Below are 24,618 nucleotides of genomic sequence, written 5' to 3'. Positions count from 1 at the left end.
TTCAGTCCCCTGCCTTAATAAATAAAAAATTCAAAAGGCAAAACACAAAATGTCATTATCGCTAAAGATAGCTAAGAATCTTCGCTAGTGTTCAAATAATCATAGTTAAGGCCGTAGCTTGATAAAAAAACACCATTATCAGGAAGAAATGGAAAGAGTGGAAAGCGTTTCTGTCTTCCGGCAACTGTCGAATAGGTTGGTGAACTCCCCAATTTCGTGCCTTTGAGTTTAAGGTGGAAGCATGCAAAAATGTGCTGATGGTGGCGCTGTAGCTTGCCTGCCTCCCATTCTAGTTTGAGTCCCAGCCAATAAGCGGTGAGTGTCAGCAGAGCATTTCAACAGCGCTAGACACTAAATTTACAAATTTTGCCATGGAAAAGGCAACTTTGCTGTTTAAATGTCATTAAAGTCCAGACATCATGCCTATGAGGCATTTATTCATGTGCATGGCATCAATATCGCATATGTGATTTTCACAAATTTCTACTAAGCCTACTTTCATCCCTTCTGCAATTCGACATGCAACACTCATATGGGCGATTCAAGGTGTTACTATCACTGCATGAGAATTGATAGTAAGGCCTAGGTTTGGGGGAAAAATGATTTATTTTGTCGTTGTTGCAGCATTGGATGATATTGGGCATGGTGTGAAAGCCACTTCGGGTGGAACTCCACGGGCGAAGCGTGGGTCCAGCCAGGGGAGCATTCAGTCGTTGGGACCGCCACCTGCTGCGGTGGCTGCCATGGGTGCCTCTGTGGGACCAGCTCCCACCACCAAGCCTCCAACACCACCTCAGGCCATTCGAGCTGGAGCCGTTGGGAGCCTTACCAAAGGATCAAGAGAATATCGGACACCCCCTGCCGTTGCTCCCCCTCAGGTTATTATCAACATCATTTCTATCAAAATTTGTCAAATTGATTTTGAAATGTTCATCTTTGTTATTTAGCAGTTTTTGTCGTAAAAATTTGAATTATATACTGTAGTTTTTTGATGGTGGACAACTGTTTTATATATGATGTGGCGTACTCCTTGTACCTGTGGCGTTGAACATGAGTGTAATTATTAAGGATAAGTCGGTTCTTAAATTTTTTCAGTTCTCGGTACCGGTCCGGTTCTCCCCATCAGTTCTCAGTTCCAAGGATGCACCCTTATAATCTGAAGTAATGGCAAATTTAAATGAGCAACCACAAGAAGTGAATGAAAATAATTTCACTAAAGATGCCAAGCAAAATTTAAATAGCACGTTGTTAAAGAATGCATGATTGACCAATATGTCGCATTACATCAGGCAGCCACAGGTTCTTTCTCCAGGTTTAGATTTTTTTAAATTCAACATTTTTACCCTATCTGGGTTTAATCTATTCTTTTCTGGCAGAAATATTGCCTGCAGCACTGAACAGTGGTTCACTGAAAACAGTAGTGGTCGATGTTGATTTTGAAGGGCCACAAAAGAGTAGTGGTCGATGTTGATTTTGAAGGGCCACGCGGAATGTGCTTGGAGTGTACACAGTTTACATACTGCATAGCATCAGGATCGATAGTGAAACCTTTATTAGTTTTATTCTTATTCGTCTTCGGACCATGACCCTTCCGAAGACACAAGGGATAACTTTAAAAGATGGACTGAAAATAATTGATGATTAAGAAAAGAATCCGGGCTAGAAATATGTGAATATTGCAGAGCGCCTCGGTCTGGTAGTACATGACGGCAGGGGTGGGGGTAGAGCGAGATCCCTGGTGAAAACGAGAAGTGGGATGAAGCCGAGGATCAAGTGGGGGTGCAGCTGACGATTAATGCCACATTGCCTCAATCATATTAAATATTTAATTGCTAGAAAGGAACATTTCAAATAATAAACTACAGTGGAACCTCGTTAAAGCGAGTACGGGCTATAGCGACACCCCCGCTATTACGAGAGATAGCCGATGCACCGTCAATTGACCCTATAATGAGCGTGTTAAAAAATTCGTTTTTACGAGGTCCTTTTGGTGTTGGCTCTCGCCATAGCGAGGGTTTCACCGCCGGAAGACTTTCATCAAGACTCCTTAACCTCTGTAATTGCTAGCGATCTGTTAGAAATGAAGTTAATGGAGTGCTCAGTCTCAAATTTATGTGGTAAACTGTCGTTCGATAAATATAATGATTGACGAAACAATGCTTTGCATGATTTTTATTCAGTGCGGCGCTCATAAATTGTTTGAATAGCTAGTCGTTATTTGAGTAAGGAAATTTAGTGATGCAAAAAAACATCGCCTTTCGCCTGGATTTATGCTTACGTTTATCGGATAGATGTTTATCTGTCGCCGCACCACTCCTGTTCCTGTATATCTGTTCACAACAGGTATATTGGCTATTATTTGCTCTACCTCCGGTAAAGCGACAATTCGCTATAGCGAGTGTTTATTAGTGCACCGTGGGGTGTCGTTATATCGAGGTTGCACTGTATTTTTGGCCTTCTTGATCCATCTCATAACCAATCTCTGCGACGGCGAAATCAGTTGTTTGAGGCATAACACGCACATTTCTCTCGTAAATACGTGTACTTGAAATGGCATTTGATGGATAAGAATTTTTACATCAGACAGAAATGCATAACAGCAGTGAAAATTCCGAGTGGAGTGCAAACATTTTTCAGCAAGACGGCTTGTTCCTTTAGGATATTTGAAAGAGAGATAAGTCGAATCAACAATATGACCTAAATGTTTCGATAAAGTAATAATATTCCCGTAATCAGCTAAAATCTTGTTTGAATCCATTAATGAATATCATAATTCGCAAAAATCCAGCGTTTCCTGGGACATAGGCAACCCGGACAAACATTCCCGCATCGATCGTTTTCCCGCATTCATCGTTTTTTTCATCCATCCCCCTGAAAAACGACAGATCGATTTTCCACTGTATTCTTAATTTCCAAACTCTTATCATGATCTTGGCTAAATGGCAATAGGAGAAGGAAAAGCAAAGTGTACACAGTTTACATACTGCATAGCATCAGGATCGATAGTGAAACTCCACAACTTCCGACGACATCATCCGTTAATATGTTATAAGTTGCGAGTCTGCTCAAAATATATTCTTTACACAGCAATGTAGCTTAAATTGATGCTGTGTTTGACAACTTATTCGCATGCTTCACTGTCACAGTTCTCACATTACCTCAACAATAAACTGCTCAACACGCCGGCACAGTGACACCATGGTTAAACTGAGCGGCCGTGAGTTAACGCAAAATTGTAATGCAGTGTTGCATTCTGCAGGATAACCACACTTTTCGATGCCTTGGGTTTATCTACTTACGAACAAGCTCTTGGAATGCATCTTGCTCGTACGTAGAACAATCACTGTATATGTACATGATTCAATCTTAAGACCACTTTCAGACAGAACGATTTTCACGGCATTCATGGCACACAGCATTACAGAGAGTTATCTTTTCTGAAAGCCACCGAATTTCTCGTGAATGGCTGTCGACGAAAAGTCGTTTTATCTGTAAGCAGGTTCAACATAGAATTGGCTGTATTTCACACCATAGACGGTGTGATTCGACTCATTTAAAGGCATCCATAGAGACTGATAGCAAGTTGAAAGAATGGCCCCGTGCCGTGGACGGAGGCAGGCAAAAAGTCAGCTCGTTTTTAGGCTCGTTTCTAGAAAGAGAAAAAAATGTTGACACCATGCAGGTGGAAAGTTACATATGCATTTTTTAATCTTTTTTTTTCACTTTTTGGCGTTGAATATGCTACAGACCATTTCAGCTTTGGACATCTTATTCAAATCCTTGCCATCGTTCCTAGCCAGTTCCAAAGTACCGACTCTATGCAATTGGTAGTGGTTCGACAGGCCAAGAACCGGCAGTACCGAGAACTGGGTACCAGAACCGACCCATCTCCAGTTATTATGTATGCAGATGAATCATGCATTTAATAGGAATACACTCAAGGGTCTTAAATGGTGGATGTGAGCCATGTGACTACCATAGCTTTGCTATTGATAGCGCGCGGGGGGCGCGCGCCCCCCCTGGGCGGTGACTGACGGAATTTTTTTGCTGCTTGTAATCTCCTTTTACCTATGCCAGGAAAGGCGAGAATGAAATGATGGATCGTCACCCATTGTGCTACCAAGTATCAATTTGTGAAGCAAAGCGCGTGTGGCCGAAGTCACCCCATTCTACGGAGCATACATTCCTACAGCCAGAAAGAGTTTTTCTCGAAGTTGAGATGTTCCGAATAATTTGTTTCACTGTCGGCAGGCGAGTTTATTTTCTTTGTAGAAAATTTCTGCAACTATATATTCCTTAGATGAGCCTGCCAGATCTATGATTCGAATTTGAAAGTCTCCGACAACAGATTCATCGGTCGTTTCCACTCGTGCGCACGGTCAAGCAGCACAAAGGTGGAGCGCAGGTATCTGTTTTGCTGGCCTGCTGTTTGAAGTTGGAAGTCTGTACAATTACGAGCAAAAATTGTCGAAGATTTCTTCTGACGACACATTCTAAAGTTGAAGACTTTCTCTCTGAAACGGTTGGAGTAATTCATCAATCACACGTGAGCTTGGACAGTTGCATTCGTTTTGAGGTTGTATTCTTTTTTTATGTTATCAAATTGATTTCTCTTTCTTTGTGTACGTGTAGATCTAAATTGATTTGCATAGATATGCAAAATGGCTAGGTGGCTAATAAGGAAGAAGCCTCGGCTAGAAAATGATTCAAAGGAACAAGATTCGACATCTCTTCCCGCGACTTTTTAAAGCATCAAGTAAATGTAATAAAGCCATTGTTGATATCTTAGTTCATCAAATGACAGGTAACTGTGAGACTAGATGGGTAGAAAGGCATAAAGCTATTGTAACTTTTAGAGACGATTCACATATGATATTGCCAAAGCTCTCGAAAAAGTGTCAAAGTGGGATGATTATAAAACGGCAACTAAAGGAAGATGTTTATCGTTATCAATTTGTAATTGTGAATTAATTTGAACTGTATATATATAGTCTGAGTGATGTTTTGAGTGCAATTTATATTTTAAGCAGATATTTGCAAAAGGAGACTGTAGATATTTTTCAAGCTAAAAAAAGTTGACCAAACTTTTGAAGTACTAAAGGATAAGCGGATGAACTCTTATAAAATTTTCTCTGGAATTTTTGCAAAGGCTAAGAAAATTATGGAGGAAATGGACATTCAAATCCGCATTCCACGTGCAGCCAATCGACAAAAGAATCGAGCAAATTACCCGGCTACCAATGATGAAGACGATATAATCGCGTATTGGGAAAAAATAATCTTTATTCCCATTTTAGATTACGTAAATTAGGATATCAAGGACAGATTTGCTGGAGAGTCAATAGAGTGCTTCAAGTTGAATACACTAATCCCAGCTGTTTTCATGGAAATAAAAAATACGGACTCGTTAGAAAGCATGCTTGAAAAAATATGTGATAAATATGCACCGTTATTGAAAAAAATAAAAGTACAATGCGGCAAAGTGAAATGCGGCAAATGATTTTACTGTTGACTTAAGTTGTATTTTCTTGATCAATCATACAGTAGTTCCTGAAATCCAAAAGTTAAATACTTATGGGTAAAATTGGAATTTAATACATTGAAGAGAAAACTTCATTTCGCCCGCTAAGCACTTTTGTCAAGGGGTATAAAATGCGAACTCGCATCACGTACCGTAGACTACCCTCTATTTATAAATGTTACACTTACGTCTGCTTTTTCTCTCTCAAGCTTTGATCTACAGGGATGGGGTTCGCTGCATTCGGTGTGGATTCTCTGTTTTCATGATTTGATCATAATTGAAAGTGCATAAATAATACATGAGTCGTAAATTATACTCACAATTTTCCCATAAGATTGCACAGCGTTTTTTTTTATTTTCTCGCCCTATTTCCCTCCACTCTCCTTCGATATCAACGATTCGAACGTCTATTCAAAGCTTGTGTCTCCCGCTTGGAACGAAAAATGTACAGATAGTTTGAAATTCCACATGTAAATCGGAAATTACTTTTACAACTTTTTCCATAAAATAACACGGGCTTTTGCAATTTTCTCGGTGTATTCGGTGCAATTCGCTCATTAAAACCAAACAATTTGTACCAATTCCTTCATTCTTTCTCAACTATAATGCTGAAACTCTTATCTTATTTTGACGCTTGTATGCCACATCATGAGAGAGAGAGAGTGGGGGGAGGGGTAAGCAGCCCGTCGCGCCCCCCCCTCAAGGAAATCCTGGAGCCGCCCCTGATGTGAGCAATATATGTTTATTGCGTACCATGTAAGGGGGTGCCCTAGCGTTTGAATTTCCCAATTTAACGGCTAAGGAAGGCCTCTAGCCGCAGCGCCGGAACATGGAGACTGAAGCCGAATAACCGCATGGGAGAGAAAGGGGGGGGGGAAAGGCAACTCCCTTCTCAACTTCACCCGCGACGACTCCGAGGAGAAATTTGATACTCATGAAAAATTTGATACGGATTCCTGGAACAGGGGTCGCAGTCGGAGTTGATACGTGACACCTAAGTGGCGGCGGTCCTTTTGAGTGAACACCTTTTCCGAAATTGTTCGCGATGATATCGTCATTATGTAAACAGGCATTTCGTCAACAAACTGCTGCTGACCTCGGTGGCGGCTGGGTAATGTCCTCGCCTGCCATACAAGAAATCGCGGGTTCGAGTCCTGCCTGGGAAGGTTTCCCCTATCTAGGGCTTGGTTGTTCGTGTAAATAATTGTTAAACTTTTTGAATACTCAATATAAAATGGCTCAATTTGAGCTGTATTCAGTGGTTTGGGAGTAAAACGAAATTTAAAAAAATAAAATTTCAGCATTGAATTGTGGTTCATGATGTTATAACGGAATTCCGTAATTTAACGGAATGTAGTCTTTTTACGTAATGAAGATATCATCGCTCGCAGTTTTCAAAACGGAAGGGAAAAACGGGTGGCAAACAAAAAATGGAGAGGTTTCTCATTTGATATATACTTACGTGTAATATACTCAACTAACATAATTAATTATTTATAAAATGTAACAATGTGTGTCAGCTAGCTTGCTTGAAAATCACACTCGGATGCGAAAAGCAATGGTTACTTAAGTTACAGCTAAAAATATTTTTTTATTTACATCGATGAAAAGAAGCAATAAAACAGAACATGATGAAAAATATTCCGTGGGACAGCCGAAACCTGCATTTCAAGACAAAAGTAGTACTTAATTAGGTAAAAGTTGAACTTCGTGTCATCATTTTTTCTGATATAACACTCATCAGAAATCACCTCGCAAGCATTTTATATTTTGAAAATGCAATGGAAAACATGAAGTTATATATGAACCATTATAAATTAACAAAAGTATTTAAATCATAAGAAAACATCAAGAATAAGTTCACCTGCTCCACAACTAGTTTTCATTTGCATTTAAGGGAAAAGTTGACCCCGTGATCATCACTGAATCTTGGCATTGATGCTATGATGCGCGAGGCTGTGTGGTTCAGAAGCCCTTGAAGGTCCACTTTAAATTTTTTTCTTCCACTGATGTCCCCTCTGGGTATGAAGATTTTTTTTCATCTACAGTAAACTCTTGATTTTACGAAGTCAGTGGGACCGGAAAATCGGCACTTCGTAAAATCGAGTTTCGTAAATTCAAACCTTTTACATAAGTCACGAAAAAAATGTTCGCTTTTGTTTCTTCCGCCGTTTTTTGTCTTTAGTGGTCTCATTTAAATGTTTTCGGTGGTTATTCTAGGTATAATTCATAGAAAAGGCTTTTTGTTATCGATGTATGATGTGAAAATTCGTTAAATAATTATACCACCATAAAATTCCCATTTCTTGTTCATACTTCAACATCAACGATCGCTTAAGAAATTCCCGACCAGTTTTGAAAACGTAATCAAATAATGAATTGCTAACTTTATTATAAGAATTTAATGCTATAAATTTGTGGTTAGGAGCGAATAACAACTATTAAGTTTGCGTAAGATAGATATTTGTTTCCAGTACCCACGGAATGTTAGCGGCAGCCGGCCTAACCGCCATTTATGTCGCCCTCTATCGCTCAGTGACGAGAAAAAAAAGAAAAACGAGGGCCTCCACCCGTTTCGTAAATAACCTTCGTAAGTTAATATTTCGAGTTACTCTGTATATTCAATTGAATGTGCAATCTTTTCCATTGGTTATTTTTGTTGAGATTCAGTTACGATTCTGAATTTCGTACGATATGATTATCTTCTGGCGAATATTGGAAGTAAATTCTGTGTGAGCTCTCCGTCCGGATACTGTGCTCCATCATCTTCGCAGACGTTGCTACGAAAGACTTTATTCTTCATCAGGACCATATTCTTCATACCGGGTGTGAAGTGCTATGTTCATATAGTATTTCTCTCTCTTCTTTTATGCCGACAGGAGCAAGGTTCCAACCGGAAAACGACAGGAGAAACATCTTCCATTATCGGAGAAATAAAGAGGGAAACGTTATTATCCGCATTGATTGTTTTTCTACAAGAGATGTTTCATCATTTCTCAACGTGTGTGAAGTATTGGTTCACTTGCGTGAATTCCCAAAAATGACACGCAAAAACCTGTACATTCACCTCATTTACTTTTCGTGTCCCTTTCTCTTCCGTATTGAAAGTTATGCAAAGAATCATTGACGTAGAGAAAAGATTTTCTTAGCTTTAGCACTAAAAAAAGTCGCGCAATAATCGTAAATAAATATAGTGAGGGAAGAGCAAAGAAAATAATTTCAATTGTAACGTCAGCAGAGAAGAAGAGAGGGAATTATAAGCGCGGCACCATTTCCCTGATAGTGGAAGATACTTCTTCAGCCTCTCTCCAGTTAATAACTTACCCCCGTTGCAGGTAAAGATGATCCATGCCCTTCTCCACAATCGGGGAACGTTCCCAGTGGGCGGGGTGAATAAGAGTGGGATGGGGATTGCCTGAGGAAAGAAGTGTGGTCAGCACAAAGGAGTGGTGAACAGTGGTGAAGGGGGCAGGAGAAAGAAGGGTGGGGAAATGGCCTTCAGCTCTGCCTCAGTCTACGTTTGGGGGCCGTATTTTTTGCGACGCACTCGACCTCTGTCACCTTAGGGGGGAGGGAGTGAATGGGAAATGCTGGGGAAGGAGGGGTTTGGGATGCGTAAGATGGGTGTCAGCAAGATCAGCAGAAGGTCGCGGGAGGAAGTAAACAAAGACTTAGGAAAGAAAGATCTCTCGGCATGGGAAAACGGGTGACGCGCGAGAAGAAAGTTCACGGTTAGAAGTGCGTCTTCATTACGAGTAGACTGAAAAATAAGTTGGTGGTTAATAGAGCCCAATACTTAAGATATTTAAGTTGTTTATTCAGGAAGGCTATTATATACACGAAAAGATACTACTAAAATATCAATTATTTTTTTTCCTTTTTGCCCTTCTCCATCGCCGCTTCCTCCATGGTTTCTCACTTGCATAAATGGGAATGAAATTGGGGACCTAACTCGTTAGCCAGATCAATATATCTTAATGTTTTGAGGGCAGCGGGTACTTCTTTTTTATTTGGTGAAATTACTTCACTTTCATCTTCGTCGTCACTGCTATTATGACTAGTCCCGGCCGCTGCTTCTTCCGACGCATGTACCGGCGTCCCATTGTCGCAAGCCCGGAGATCATCGTCAAGGGCAATATAATCGTTTGATGTTGCGCGCTGTGCTCTTCCTGCTTTTTCCAAGAATTTTTCAAAATCATCTTTTAAGCCTCTAATCTCCTCCGCGATTTTATCCGCTGCTGCTTCCTGAATGTATAACGTAACGAATCAACCATGGCCGTGATACTATAGCAGTAGAATTACTAGTAGGCTTGTTGTATCCATTACCAACCTCGAGAACATCCTCATGATGCGCTATCAAAGGGAATCCGGCCGATTTCCAGCAATTTGCGATTGTAGTGGAGGAAATAAAGTACGTCTTTGAATCGTGTTTCTGCGATGAAAAATGACAATTTTATTAACTTGGCCATTTTAGCAAAGTTAACAAAGTCGTTATTCCTCATCGCAGAAACACGGTTCAGAGACGTACTTGAATGCCTGATAGGCAGGAGTGCGATGCAAACAATTATTTTTGATGATGGCATTGATTGATAGATTTTCAAAATGCAGTCAGAGCGGTCACTTTTGGGGAGAAAAGGCCCCACGCCCGGAGGGTCGAAGAGAGGGGCCAGCGAGGGTGAGCTCCTCGAGGAAAGGGTCCCGGATTAGGGACCCTTCGTAGTGCTTCGGCGAAAAGTAGTCAAGTAGTCTTCGAAGTACGTTCACAGCAGCCTGCCTTGCGAACGTACCAGGTACGTTCACAGCAGTGCAAAGGGTTAATTAGGAGTGTACGAAATACCCCGCTCGACCTTCCTGACATGTTAAACTACGAAGTATTGTCGATGCGATGTTTACTAATAGGCACGTAAATAGGGGCATTATATCAGTCGCGATATTTTAATTAAGTCCTACTTCCCCTAAATTCCCACCGTGAGGTTTTAGGCGAACCCTTTCTCTCCAAAGTTGCACTATCATTTACGATTTCACACTTTTGATGAACCACAGTTGGAAGCGCTGATTTTTTTTAGCTACTTACGCCGGAGTAACTAGTTTTTTTGACAAATATTTCGCCATAGTTCGTATAAACGAATGCCTTTTGCTCCTGGGGACCGATCCGAGGTTCGTAAATTCGAAACATTTCGTATAATGGAAACTTCGCATAATGGAATAGCACCATGTATTTACCATAGGCTTTTCGCCGGGACCGCACTATCACTTCGTATAATCGAAAACTTCGTAAAATCCTGCTTCGTATAATCGAGAGTTTACTGTAGTCCTTTCATAACTAGGATAATGCTGATAGCCACAGATCTTGACAATCTTATGAATAATTTTGGATAGAAGTTTTGTTAAATTGCCATCAACAATCAGCTAAATAGCTTCTTCCGGCATCAGTTCATTTTGAGTTAGTAATTAGTAATTTTCCTTCATTTCTGTAATATCTGTTTCCCTCTGGGTGGTCGTGGTCATTTCCGTGATTATCTTCGCTGCCGCATCTTTCCCTTGCGAGCACAGTGTCACAGATGTGGCTAGCGATAGCTCAGCTGCTGTTGCTTTCTCAAACCAGTCACTTTTTTGCTCTTATTGTTAGACCTATCACTAGGCCTCTTAAAGTTTTTCTTAAGCCTTTCTTTGCTGCTTTACCCTGAAAAACCAGGAATTAGATAGCAATAGTGATATAAAATCGCCTAGGAGGAAAGTAAAGCCAACACCAATACTTTAAAAAAATAATAGGTTGCAAACTGTGCAAGGAGATTATTACCGTATAAGCGTGTGTAAGAGGCGCACACGTGTAAGAGGCTCACCCCTATTTTGAGCATCAAAGCTATGAAGAGAAAAATTTTGCGGCATTTTTTTATACTATCGCGCGGTTTTGCAGACGTATGCCTGGAATTTTGACAGTTATCGAAATTTCCCCTTTTAATACTAATTGAAAGAGGAAATTTTTATAACTGCGGCGGTAATAGCGGCATAAGAGGGAGTAGAAAGAGTTCTGATCCTCTCTTTGCATATGCCGTTGCTCTACGATGCTTGTCCTATTCACGAACAATTTTGTGTAAGTGCTCTAGCAGGAGTATTGCAATAGAATTGCAGCTGTGGAAAATTTTAAGGCAAAACACGACAGGCACATAGCATGAACCTTCCCAAGAGCTTGGACAACAATCGAGGCAATCTCAGCGCCGTAGGATAATAACCATGTCGTAGTTTTAACAGAGCCACACTCGGCCCTCCATCAGCCAATTCCTCTGCGGTTTTTTTTTTCCTTTCCGAGACCCCACAGAAAAATATCAAGTTACAGGGGAACAATGGAAACGTGTTTCATCCCTACCCCGTCTCACCAACTGACCTTGATTGATCTCCCAGTTTCTGGAGGCCAAATGCTAGGTAAGTCACCTACTGAGCTCAAGGATATCTCGATATCTTTCAGCATTGTAGGACACGCACGAGGTTCTAAAAAGAATGAGACCTAACGCGACACATATCTGACAGAATTTAAGTTTTTTAAGCTGTAATTGTTTGACACAAAGATTTATAGTTACAACAAGGCTACTATTATTCAAAATAGTCCAAACAGTACAATTTCAGAAGAAATAAGCGTAGCATAAGCTCATTCAAACAAGACGAGACGGACTGGAAACTTCAGGCAACGCAAACTGCATATATCACATTGCTGCGCCTTCGCCCCTTCGCTTTGAAGGCAAAGACGACACATGCACCTTTAATTTTTCTAGCCTACTGCAGGTATGAAGTGATCTAGCGTTCCATGTTCCTATCCTTAAAATTGTATCACATTTGACTGATATAACATCTTGAGTAGTCCCCGCCCAGAGATCTGAATGGGGGACTTGTTTATAGAATACCAGAACCAGAATATTTCACTCTAGAGAATTCAATCATGTCATTTTATAAATTGAGTGGAGTAGCTGCGACTCCGCAGGATGATAATATGGTGGTTTCCCCATGCCTTCCATGTCGCAGTATTACAGCCGTTAAAGTGAGTGTTACCTGAGAGATGCCTGTGATGAAATGTGTGTCGCTATACCTACCAATACTGTCTCCACCTTCACACCTATGAAGAAGAGCTCTCATGACCCCGGGTGATAAGAGGCATTATTGTTGGCGGCCTCCAGTTGCCAAGCCGCAGCATCTTCATAGGTTTTTGCATCATTTAAATGGCTTACCTCACCCAAGGATAGACCAATACCCCCTCAGAACACATTGGCTTCTTTTCCACAACTGCTTATTTGATGAGTTCACTTGCTTACCTTGCAGCTAACCTCTATATCTAGAGGTCGAACCACCATCCACAACTTGGTAGATGCACTCAGTGGCTCAAAGCTCAGCCGCAAATAAAACATGATGCTTGTCAACGATGACTTTTGTAATACTTTTGGTGGACACCATCAGCCCAAAAAGTCATTCCAACTATAACCTTTCTTGAAGAGAAAACTGATGTCAATTATACTTAATATTTTGTCATGTTCTTCAAAGTATTATGAATGTGTATGGTCAAGTTTTGTCGACTGGATGAAAACATAGAAATCACTGCATTTATTTTTATAAAAGCATGCTAAATAGATAGATGTGCATTGGTGCTTCCCATTTACATCGAAGATCACGAGCTGTAGCAGGGATTGCAAATAAACTTTGGAAAGGCAGCCTCAGACGTTTGCAGAGGATGTTGTTGTGCATATCTTGTACTATAACAGTTAATTGTCTGCTTGCAATAGGTTCCCAGTCACTATGCTCCGAATTATCCGCTGGGCCACCCGAGGCGTGGGGAGCGAGCGGCCGGCTACAGCACCCTGCCCATGCCCCCATCTGGGCACATGCACACGCACACGCTGCCTCATCATGCATCTCCCCAAATGGGTGGCGTGGGTGCTGTTCCTCCCCTCTCCCCGCCACCCCCGCAAGTTGGACTGGTCCATCCCATGCCATCGCATGCCACGCAGCAGATGCAGCAGCAGCAGCAAAACCACCCTCAGACGCCACCCCCTCCACCGCCTCCAGCCACAAACATTGGCTACAATGTTGCTGATCATCATACCTCCATGCCTCGTAAGTATTCAGCGTTGTCCATTGCCTATGCCAGATGTAGTCCTTTTTGGGTTAGCACATACGTATTGGTATAAGTAGACGCATATTTATAGTAATTATACACAGGTAATGACAAAATAAATGCTGCATTTAATAGCTGATTCCTTGGAATTTTGAAGTCTTGGGTAACTTTCAAATGAAATTGCAGTAAACTTCAAGAAAAACATCGAATCAATAACCACATGAGTTCAGGATCTTGGAGTTAAAGTGATCTCATAGCTTATTGGGTGGGAAAGCCAAGAACCTGTGATTAGATCCCGAGAATGTATGATTTTTCACATGGCATGCTAGTAAATCTCATCATTGTGACAGAACTGGTATTATCTTGCAAATAATCACATTTAGGTGGGAAGCCCTGAAATATGTATGAGTTTGTCTGCCGTTGTACATAAAACATAAAATTATACACTGCGATAATAATCACTACACAAGCCCATGTACTGCAATTCACTTGCTGGTGTGAAACAACTGAACTGTTTTACACAATTTAAACTACTTGTAAAAACAGAATCCTAGTCTATAACACATACAGGCATCCCTCGAGTTACATAAGAGATGCGTTCCGGCAGACTCTGCGTAAGTCAAAATTTACGTAAGTTGAACATTCTGCGTTAGTGCTTCAGAGATTTCGATCGGTGGGGTGGATTCTCAGCGGAGAAATGCATGGTAAATTCTCGGTGTAGTTTCATTCAATTCACTGCGATATTCATGAACTCTTCCACGTATTCTTACGTTATTAATCAATCAAAATCAATAAACATTAATATAGTCTGAGAGTTGCACCTCAAGCATTGCCAATCATAATGTGTAATATTATTCCCCAAATTGACCGATTGCGTGGATTCGGGAAAGTACGGTATCTCAACGCTACATTACTAAACTGAATACTAAACTGATTCATTATGTTATACTGCGATCTAAGGGCCCATAGTTTGCATTGTATACTTACCTTTAATCATTATATCTTCTGCCTTTTATATATTACATTGATTGATGAATCTGATGGTTTCACTGTCACAATTAATACACGTAGGAGGGGTGTTGAGGATTACGAGCAAATAACACACAAAAAGTACCAGTAAATCACTATATCCTTAGATACATTCACACGCACATACACTCACAAGGGAGACCACGTACTTTGCTCCGCCTTTTTCTATGCCGTATTTTTTATGGCCATCGGAATGTTGAACACATCTCTGAACTAGTGGTGGATCCGTTGAATGGGCCTTAGTTAGGCTGTAATTACTTAATTTTCATGCGGTACTTTTCACTAGCTGTGTATAATTCGAAAATATCACTCCCAGAAACTGACTGGTCGGATGGAGTAGTGGTAGCATATACGACTCCCACCCAGGGGGCCAGGGTTCAGGGCTTCGTCATGGCAATATATTTTGCTGTTTTCATTGTGATCATATGGCATAAAGTTTTTCATTGATTTTAATTGCAGCAAGCATAGGCATGAGACAATTTTTTTATCATCGTAATGGCGTTTAGGTATTTAAGCAGTGTCATTTCAAATGCGGAAAAGTGAAGGCTCCACTTGCCACTCTCCTCAAAATTATACCAAAAGATTAACAGTGGCTTTTTTCGAAGAAACGACATTTGTCGTTGGGCCTCTTGTTATTGTATTGGAAGCGCTAGGGAAGATTTTGGTAAGCGGCAAGCACAAGACACATTTGGCATAATTATTGCTTTTAACCCTCTACCAGGCGCGACTTATTTTTACACAACTGGGCAAATTGCGCACTTTGCCCATGATATGTGCATGTACAGTAAACTCTTGATTTTACTAAGTCAGTGGGACCGGAAAATTGGCACTTCATAAAATCGAGTTTCGTAATTTCAAAACTTTTTCATAAGTCACGAAAAAATGTTCGCTTTTGTTTCTTCCCCCCTTTTTTGTCTTTAGTGGTCTTATTTAAATGTTTTTGGTGGTTATTCTCGGTATTATTCATAGAAAAGGCTTTTTGTTATTGATTTATGCTGTGAAAGATCGTTAAGTAATTATACCTCCAAAAAAATTCCTATTTCTCGTTCATACTTCAACATCAACGATCGCTTAAGAAATTCCCGACCAGTTTAGAAAACGTAATGAATTAATGAATTGCAAAGATGACTATAAGAATTTAATGTTATAAATTTGTGGTTAGGAGCGAATAACAACTATTAAGTTTGCAAGAGATAGATATTTGTTTCCAGCACCCACGGAATTTTAGCGGCAGCCGGCCTAACCGCCATTTATGTCGCCCTCTATCGCTCAGTGACGAGAAAAAAAGAAAAACGAGGGCCTCCACCCGTTTCCAAAATACTGTATTTGCACGAATCTAAGACGAACACGATTCTAAGACAACCCCCCCCTTTTTTGGAACTCCACTATGGGGAAAAAAAATTTCTAGGGGAAAACGTTCAATGCGGAGATGTTTGGCTAGGTTGCCTATGTCCCAGGAAACTCAGGATTTTTGGCGCGTAATGACAGGAATAGTGGTACTTTATCGAGACACTTAGGTCTTATTTTTGATTCGACTAATTGTTTCTTCAGAGGGGCCATGGTCCGAAGACCAATTAAATTAAACTAGTGAAAATGAAACCTGACTTTATTAAACACACACGGAAAACACTCGGTGGCATGAAGGCAAGCCACCCTGGAAAGTACGGAACCACTCGTACGAGATATGCTATCGCGTTCGGCGTACGCAGAGCATACTGCAGAGGGTGAAGCATGGCCATATGACTGCGACATGAAATTTTTTGTCCGAAAGATACCCATTCTTTTCTAATTAGCGTAGCGCCAGATGGGCGGATGAATTCGGATTGCTAGTAGGGAGGAACAAAATATCCTGAGAAGATATCCCTTCGTCAGTAACTCTGAAAAGTGAGACTTATGGTATCAAAAATCTCCATCGTATTTTTCCAACTAGTTCCTTGCTTAAAAATACTTAAATAACGTTAGAAATACGTCGTATTTGGTCTCATTCTTCTTTGAATTACGAGCACATTGCAAATATTTCAGCCTAATAAAAGAATAATACCAATTGCCGAAATTCATTGTTAGACACCTTTTGAGCTAATAGGTGATTCATGCAGCGGTTGGCCTCCAGAAACTGGGCACTTTGAAGCAGGTAGGCTGAAAAAGGTCAGTGGGTGAGAAAAGGGGGGGGCGTGAAACGTGTTTCTATTGTTCTCGTGTAACTTGATATTTTTTTCGGAGCTAAGGTCTTTGTAATACGATCCCTGCGCTAGCTGGGGCTTTTGTTTGATTTTGGAGAAGAGGAAAGCGTCAGAGGGGGGAGGCGAGTGCTGAATGAAGGGGGATAGCGGATCTTGGGAAATGCGCTTATGTTACTATCCCACGGCTTTGAGCTTCTCCCAATGGTAGTTTCATTTCGTGGGGAAGATTTAATCTATGTTCCTGTCGTTATTAGCCATAAATGACACATTGTATTTATTTCGTCGCATGCTCTTCAAAAGATGGATGCGGGAAAATTATATGTCGGAACCACGATCTTCAAATAATCATTGCGGGAAAGCGATACTTCGGAGATGCGAGAAAAAATTACATTGCCTATATGGAACTTTATTTGGAACCAGAAACGGCGAAGGATGAATGTGGGAAAATGATCAATATGGGTATGATAGATCGGGGTTCCACTGAATAACTTTTCTTTTGAAAGTGGCAGTGTAATAACTTCTTTTCTCTGCCATCGTAATACTCTGAAAGGCAACTGAATCGATCTCTCTAATCAGAGGCAACTCATGTTGCCTTCTTACCGTTGCTCTGAGAAAAATGCAACGACTTTGTAGCAGTTTATTCCGCGACGACATTGAGGCTTTAAAGTTACAATTTAGGTAAATTGTAACCAATCACACGAACATTTTGTGAGTTGATCGAGCTTTAACTTGAATGGAGCCGAACCCAGGGTAAAGCAGGCAATCTCGCGGACACGGCAGAAGTGCACCTGGCGGCTGATCGGCACGCACCGAATTTTTGCCTGCTGCCCAAAAATGGAAAATGTTTTTTTTTTTACTTGAACGCAAAATTAAATATGCTAAATTACTGTTAAGCTATTTTTGACATTGATTTTTCGTTGTATAGCTATCAGGTGGCAAACTCAGGTGTCCATAATTTTTCCGACGTAAATTATGCAACCCAATTGACGTCGAGAATTTTGCATCCGATTCTAAGATGAACCCTCTATTCTGCAGGAGTTAGGAGGAAAAAAAAACCTCGTCTTAGATTCGTGCTAATACGGTAACCTTCGTATGTTAATATTTCCAGTTACTCTGTATTTTCAGTTGAATGTGCTATCTTTTCCATTACTTATTTTCATTGAGATTCAGTTACGATTATAAATTACATAGGATATGATTATCTTCTGGCGAATATTTGAAGTAAATTCTGTTTGAGTTCTCCGTCCGGATACTGTGCTCCATCATCTTAGCAGACGTTGCTACGAAAGACTTAATTCTTCATCAGGATATCACCATATTCTTCATATCGGGTGTGAAGTGCTATGTTCATATAGTATTTCTCTCTTCTTTTATGCCGACAGGAGCAAGGTTCCAACCGGAAAACGACAGGAGAAACATCTTCCATTATTGGAGAAATAAAGAGAGAAACGTTATTATCCGCATTGATTGTTTTCCTACAAGAGATTTTTCATCATTTCTCAACGTGTGTGAAGTATTGGTTCACTTGCGTGAATTACCAAAAATGACACGCAAAAACCTGTACATTCACCTCATTTAGTTTTCGTGTCCCTTTCTCCGCCGTATTGAAAGTTATGCAAAGAATCATTGATGTAGAGAAAAGATTTTCTTAGCTTTAGCACGAAAAAATAGTCGCGCCATAATCGTAAATAAATATAGTGAGGAAAGAGCAAAGAAAATAATTTCAATTGAAACGTCAGCAGAGAAGAAGAGAGACTATTATAAGCGTGGCACCATTTCCCCGATAGTGGAAGATACTTCTTCAGCCTCTCTCCAGTTATTAACTTACCCCCGTTGCAGGTAAAGATGAACCATGCCCTTCTCCACAATTGGGGAACGTTCCCAGTGGGTGGGGTGAATAAGAGTGGGATGGGGATTGCCTGAGGAAAGAAGTGGTCAGCATATGGTGGGGTGAAGGGGGCAGGAGAAAGAAGGGTGGGGAAAGGGCCTTCAGCTCTGCCTCAGTTTACATTTGGGGGGCGTATTTTTCTACGACGCACTCAAGCTCCGTAACCTTAGTGGGGGAGTGAATGGGAAATGCTGGGGAAGGAGGGGTTTGGGCTGCGTAAGGTGGGTGTCAGCAAGATCAGCAGAAGGCCGCAGGAGGGAGTAAACAAAGACTTAGGAAAGAAAGATCTCTCGGCATGGGAGAACGGGGAGGTGCGCGAGAAGAAAGTTCATGGTTAGTGTTAGAAGTGCATCTTCATTACGAGTAGCCTGAAAAATAAGTTGGTGGTTAATAGAGCCCAATACTTAAGATATTTAAGTTGTTTATTCAGGAAGGCTATTACCGTATAAGCTTGTGTAAGAGGCGCACACGTGTAAGAGGCGCACCACTATTTTGAGGAAGGAAGCTATAAAGAAAAAAAATTTTACGATATTTTTTTATCCTATCGTGCGCGGTTGCAGACGTATGCCTGGAATTTCGACAGTTATCGAAATTTCCTCTTTCAGTACTATTTGAAAGAGGAAATTTTGATAACTGCGGCGGTAATAGCGGCATAAGAGGGAGTAGAAAGAGTTCCGATCCTCTCTTCGTATACGTCATCGCTCTACGTTGCTTGTTCTACTCATGAACAATTTTGTTTAATAGCTCTCACAGGAGTATTGCAATAGAATTGCAGCCGTGGAAAATTTTAAGGCAAAACACGACAGGCACATAGCATGAACCTTCCCAAGAGATAGGACAACAATCGGGGCAATCTCAGCGCCTTAGGATAGTAACCACGTCGTAGATTTTAGGCCCCTTGCACACACACCGATTTTGGACGGCCGGTAAAATATCGGCCGTCCACATTCCAATAGTGTACAATGGGAGAGCATTGGAGCTTGCACACGTACCGAACACGCGCCGGCACCGGCTAAATGCCGGTTAGCTGCCGGCCATTGTCACTGCGGATCGCCGTCGCCGGCTCAAAAACATAGCAACTTATCGTTTGACCGGTAAAAATCCGGCGTGTGTGCAAGCATCGCTTCGCCGGTAAAATATCGGCTGATATTTTACCGGCCGTTCAAATTCGGTGTGTGTGCGCGGGGCCGTTTTTTTCCTTTCCGGGACTCCATAGGAAACTAGGAAATTATCAAGTTACAGGGGATCAATGGAAACGCGTTTCATCCCTACCCCATCTCACCAACTGACCTTTTTCGGTCTACCAGGTTCAATTCTCCGAGTTTCTGGAGGTCAAATGCTAGGTGAGTCACCTTCTGAGCTCGAAGATATCTCGATATCTTTCAGCAATTGTATGACACGCACGAAGTTCTAAAAAGAATTAGACCTAACGCGACGTATATCTGACAGCATTTAAGTTTTTTGAGCTCTAATTGATTGACACAAAGATATATAGCTAAAAAAGGCTACTAATATTCAACATAGTCCAAACAGCACAATTTCGGAAGAAACAAGCGTAGCATAAGCGCATTCAAACAAGACGAGACGGACTGGAAACTTCAGGCAACGCAAACTGCGTATATCACATTGCTGTGCCTTCGCCTCTTCACTTTAAAGGCAACGACGTCACATGCAAGATCGGACGTGTTCTTCCCTTGCTCCTTCGCTCATAGCCTCGTAGCTTGAAATATGGAGCGTGCTCCTTCCCCTCTACCTCTCCTTCAGCGCTAGTCCAACAATGAACACACTCGTTCGAATTTTTTAAACCGCAGGTTTTGACACCAATATAGTTTTCAGTTGCAAAAATCCTCATATTAGCGTCTGAAGATAATTTTTGAAAAATCAGGTGCTCAGCGTAATGGAAATTGCTCGGCAAGACAGATGTTGACGAATCAGGTATGTCCTTCAAAACTACGCGTTTCTATACGTTTGATACGCGATTACTATATGCAGTATAAATGCCGCGGGATACCCACTCGTGGCAGTAAATTTAGCGCGCGCTCCGGAGCGAATCACCCCGCGCGATCTTTTCAATGTTCACCTCTGGGGTACCGACGTGACGGCGCGATGCTTGCAAGAAATTCAAACAGGATCATTTTAAAAATACGTCACTAAGGGAGAAACTCCCCTGCCTGCCGCTTGATTTTGACCCAGGGTTTCAGATGACTGACTCATGCTGTAAACCAAGGCCCCTCAATTCCCCTTGGACTTGCGACCGGGTAGGGGAGGGGGGGAAGATAAGAAGTTTGTGTAAGAGGCGCACCCCCATTTTCGGCTGCAATGTTTGGGAAAAAAGGTGCGCCTCTTACACGAGCTTATACGGTATATACACGAAAAGATACCACTAAAAAAATATGGTATTTTTTTCTTTTTGCCCTTCTCCATCGCCGCTTCCACCATGGTTTCTCACTTGCATAAATGGGAATGAAATTGGGGACCTAACTCGGTTCATATATCTTAATGTTTTGATCTGGCAGTGTGTACTTCTTTTTTATTTGGTGAAATTACTTCCTCACTTTCATCTTCGTCTTCATTGCTATTCTGACTAGTCCTGGCCGCTGCTTCTTCCAACGTATGTACCAGTGTCCCATTGTCGCAAGCCCGGAGGTCATCGTCAAGGGCAATATAATCGTTTGATGTTGCGCGCTGTGCTCTTCTTGCTTTTTCCAAGAATTTTTCAAAATCATCTTTTAAGCCTCTAACCTCCTCCGCCATTTTTTCCGCTGCAGCTTCCTGAAGGTATAACGTAACGAATCAACCATAGCCGTGAAATTATAGCAGTAGAATTACTAGTAGGCTAGTTGTATCAATTACCAACCTCTAGAACATCCTCATGATGCGCTATCAAAGGGAATTCGGCCGATTTCCAGCAATTTGCGATTGTAGTGGAGGAAATAAATTATGTCTTTGAACTGTGTTTCTGCGATGAAAAATGACAATTTTATTAACTTGGCCATTTTAGCAAAGTTAACAAAATCGTTATTTCTCATCGCAGAAACACGGTTCAGAGACGTACTTGAATGCCTGATTGGCAGGAGTGCGATGTGAACAATTATTTTTTGATGATGGCATTGATTGATAGATTTTCAAAATGCAGTCAGAGCAGTCACCTTTGGGGAGAAAGGGTCCCGGATTAGTGACCCTTCAAAGTGCTTTGGCAAAAAGTAGTCAAGTAGTCTTCGAAGTACGTTCACAGCAGCCTGCCTTGCGAACCTACCAGGTACGTTCACAGCAGTGCAAAGGGATAATTAGGAGTGTACGAAATACCCCACGCGACCTTCCTGACTTGTTAAACTACAAAGTATTGTCGATGCGATGTTTACGAATAGGCACGTAAATAGAGGCATTATGTCAGTCGCGATATTTTACTGAACTCCTACTTCCCCTGAATTCCTACCGTGAGGTTTTAGGCGAAACCTTTCTCTCCAAAGTTGCACTATCATTTACAATTTCACACTTTTGATGAACTACAGTTGGAAGCGCTGATTTTTTTAGCTAACTACGCCGGCGTAACTAGTTTTGTTGACAAATATTTTGCCATAGTTCGTGTAAACGAATGCCTTTCGCTCCTGGGGACCGATCCGAGGTTTGTAAATTCAAAACATTTCATATAATCGAAACTTTGTATAATCGAAGAGCATGATGTATTTACCATAGGCTTTTCGCTGGGACTGCACTATCACTTCGTATAATCGAAAACTTCGTAAAATCCTGCTTCGTATAATCGAGAGTTTACTGTATGACAGCAAATGATTTTTGTTAAAGTTGATCTTTATTTGTAGAAATTATTTCAATCTTGTACATTCATAGGTGATACAGATATAAAGGTACACGGCCGGGTCGTACGGTGTAATTTATATGCCACATGTGACGGGTTCCTCTTGCTGATCTAAAAAAAATAAGCTACAATACCTCGAACTTTGAAAACTCGCAATATAGGCAGTCAAAGTGCATTGTAGGAATACAGGAGACCATTCTAGCGCATAATGGACGAACAATGTTGAAATCCTTGGTTTTCGAAGATTGACATATTTTATGCCAGCGTGCCCGATCCAGGGTTTATCTTTTATTTCATCCTATTTGTTAATTGAAATTATATTTTGGAATGATTGCTTTAGCACATACAGTAAAACCTCTCTTAAACGAAACTCAAGGGACCGAAATTTTGCCGTTTCGTTGATCAGGAGTTCGTTCCCCGGAGGTGATACGCACGTTGCATCATTCCCGGGGCACGGAAATAGAAGCAAGTCTGCATGCGTTATCTTCATTCTACCTTCGCATACTTTGAAATAGTGCTGTTTTCTTCAACTGAAATGCAAATCGCGGGCAATAGACCACATTTAGGAAGCCTCAGTTCGTATTATTCAATCACTTCGCGTGCTTTATAATCGGTTTTCAAAAATGTATGCAGCATAGTGGTGAGCGCGAGGCCATCCCTTTATTCTCAATATTTGAAATAGAGTACATGTATTCGCGAAGTTTACACAGAAAAATTAAGAGTTCGATAGATTTGACCATTACTAATATAAAGTTAAGGTAACAGCGCCAATTATACTGGCGGTCCTCGACTTTCGTACACTCGACTTTCATACAATTCGCACTTTCGTACGTTCAAAATTGACACCTTTTACTCGACTTTCGTACACTAAATTCGGACTTTCAGACGTTGGTCTGTAATTTTTTAAAAATTCCCGCGATGTTTATTGCGCATCCCAACATTCAATTGTTTCAAATGGCAGTATCGGGGGCGAACAATACGAACGTATATAATGAAGGGAATTGTTGGTAATTGACTCTAATCTAGGTGATTTATTTGGGAGAGAGACTGCCTGCTATAGGCTCCTTTATCAAGAGAAGAAGAAAGCCTTCATTGAAGATATTTTTCAAAAGAAGTTGACTAGACATCATCAAACAGCTTTCAATAGAACTAGTAAGACCTTCTTTCTAATTGTGTTTTTTCGTTTGAGTGCTGTTTAATTCATGTAAACCTTCAGCAACGATAATGCACGAAATATCACCTGAATTCCGTTTGTCTTTTTTGAATAACATGCGGAATATACGCGATCACGAATGTCACGTGCCAAATATCGAATTTTGGTGTAAAAATTAAAAGGTATCCAGAGTGCGGGTTCAACAAATACATTTTGTTATGCTTCTTGATATGTCCTTTTATTTATAGTGGACGTAATAAGTGGAATGTCAACTTAAACGCCAAGAGGAAGTTTCACTCGATAGCCAACGGAGTTCTTGTTTTTTAAACTTTTATTTGCATTTTCTGCGTATTTTCGAAAGAAATTAGATGATTTTAGGAGTTTTATTAACATATTATTAAAATTAAGTCAATTGAAATGAATTCCGTGAAAAAAAAAGGTTTTAGTACGTATATTCCGCTCTTTTGGAACGTAACCCCTAATTATTTTGGAAGTCAATGGTTCGACTTTCGTACATTCGACTTTCGTACAAGTTTTCGGGAACGCATTGTGTACGAAAGTGGGGGGCCGCCTGTACCTTCATCATGAAATTTAGATCGCTCAACTATTACGACGCGAGTTGCGACTTTCGTCGACCCATTAAAGCGCAGTGGGTAGCATTTCTTTATAGTAGTTGAATCCAGAATACTCTATTGCGATGTTTGCGGTCGCGAACTTTGTAAATAATTCATTGTACTAGCATCATTTCCATCGCATTCCGAATAGACAATTGCCGATAAGAAAACACCCCGTAAGGCCTTATGCAGGAGTTCTCGAAGTAAAATACGTCACGACTTTGAAAAATAAGTTTTCTAGAAATTATATTCTGCAACCCTCAGTTCACTGGCTTCGCGGATAACTAAATTTTAATTTACTCTAGTGAACTCATC

At 40.9% G+C, this 24,618-nt stretch overlaps 1 protein-coding gene across 1 annotated transcript in view; it reads left to right on the top strand.

The window, feature by feature from the left end:
• Positions 1–24,618, top strand: part of LOC124173651 (abl interactor 2) — a 47,473-nt gene that overhangs the window by 6,221 nt on the left and 16,634 nt on the right. Inside the window, exons 5-6 of the mRNA XM_046553064.1 lie at positions 625–878; positions 13,291–13,621. Of these exons, the coding sequence (XP_046409020.1) occupies positions 625–878; positions 13,291–13,621 (585 nt within the window). The remainder of the gene's footprint in view (positions 1–624; positions 879–13,290; positions 13,622–24,618) is intronic.

This window comes from Ischnura elegans, chromosome 1 (assembly GCF_921293095.1).
Source record: "Ischnura elegans chromosome 1, ioIscEleg1.1, whole genome shotgun sequence".
Classification (NCBI taxonomy): Eukaryota; Metazoa; Arthropoda; class Insecta; order Odonata; family Coenagrionidae; genus Ischnura; species Ischnura elegans.
This window is presented reverse-complemented; position numbering and strand designations above follow the sequence as displayed.